General features: G+C 31.7%; 1 protein-coding gene across 1 annotated transcript; it reads right to left on the bottom strand.

Moving 5' to 3' along the window:
- Positions 1-915: 915 nt before the first annotated feature.
- LOTGIDRAFT_146588 (hypothetical protein) lies at positions 916-1,305 on the bottom strand (the record flags this gene model as incomplete). The annotated part of the gene is made up of 1 exon (XM_009068132.1): positions 916-1,305. One exon carries the CDS (start codon positions 1,303-1,305, stop codon positions 916-918), a length of 390 nt encoding a protein of 129 aa, XP_009066380.1.
- Between the last annotated feature and the right edge of the window lie 247 nt (positions 1,306-1,552).

The raw sequence follows: 1,552 nt of genomic DNA, 5'->3' as shown, positions 1-1,552 counted from the left end.
AAGAAGGTCCTAAGTAAACGTTTGATTAAGAAGGTCATATCTAAACGTTTGATTAAGAAGGTCATATCTAAACGTTTGATTCAGAAGACCAAATCTGATTAAGACGGTCATATCTAAACGTTTGATTAAGAAGGTCATATCTAAATGTTTGATCAGGACGGTCAAATCTGATTAAGACGGTCAAATCTAAACGTTTGATTAAGAAGGTCATATCTAGAAGATCATATCTAAACGTTTGATTAGGAAGGTCATATCTTAACGTTTGATTAAGAAGGCCAACTCTAAACGTTTGATTAGGTAGGTCAAATCTGATTAAGGCGGTCAAATCTAAACGTTTGATTACGAAGATCATATCTAAACGTTTGAATAAGAAGATCATAACTAGAAGATCATATCTAAACGTTTGATTAGGAAGGTCCAATCTAAACGTTTGATTAGGAAGGTCATTTCTAAACGTTTGATTAAGAAGGCCAAATCTAAACGTTTGATTCAGAAGACCAAATCTGATTAAGACGGTCAAATCTAAACGTAGATTAAAAAGATCATATCTAAAAGTAGATTAAGAAGGTCATATTTAGAAGATCATAACTAAACGTTTGATTAGGAAGATCATATCTAAACGTTTGATTAGGAAGATCATATCTAAACGTTTGATTAAGACGATCATATCTAAACCTTTGATTAAGACGGTCATATCTAAACCTTTGATTAAGACGGTCAAATCTGATTAAGACGGTCAAATCTAAACGTTTGATTAAGAAGATCATATTTAGAAGATCTAAACGTTTGATTAGGTAGGTCAAATCTGATTAGGTAGGTCAAATATGATTAGGTGGGTCAAATCTGATTAAGACATTCAAATCTAAACGTTTGATTAAAAAGATCATATTTAAACGTAGATTAAGAAGGTCATATTTAGAAGATCATAACTAAACGTTTGATTAGGAAGATCATATCTGAACGTTTGATTAAGACGGTCATATCTAAACGTTTGATTAAGACGGTCATATCTAAACCTTTGATTAAGACGGTCATATCTAAACCTTTGATTAAGACGATCATATCTAAACGTTTGATTAAGACGATCATATCTAAACGTCTGATTAGGAAGATCATATCTAAACGTTTGATTAGGAAGGTCATATCTAAACGTTTGATTAAGACGGTCATATCTAAACGTTTGATTAAGACGGTCATATCTAAACCTTTGATTAAGACGGTCATATCTAAACCTTTGATTAAGACGATCATATCTAAACGTTTGATTAAGACGATCATATCTAAACCTTTGATTAAAACGGTCATATCTAAACCTTTGATTAAGACGGTCATATCTAAACCTTTGATTAGCAAGGTCAAATCTGATTAAGACGGCCAAATCTAAACGTTTGATTAAGAAGGTCCAATCTAAACGTTTGATTAAGAAGGTCAAATCTAAACGTTTGATTAAGAAGGTCCTAAGTAAACGTTTGATTAAGAAGATCATATCTAAACGTATGATTAAGGTCATATCTAAACGTTTGATTAGGAAGGTCATACCTAAACGTTTGAT

Source organism: Lottia gigantea (assembly GCF_000327385.1).
Source record: "Lottia gigantea unplaced genomic scaffold LOTGIsca_890, whole genome shotgun sequence".
Lineage (NCBI taxonomy): Eukaryota > Metazoa > Mollusca > Gastropoda > Lottiidae > Lottia > Lottia gigantea.
The sequence above is the reverse complement of the archived record's forward strand: the minus strand, read 5'-3'. Positions and strand labels throughout refer to the sequence as shown.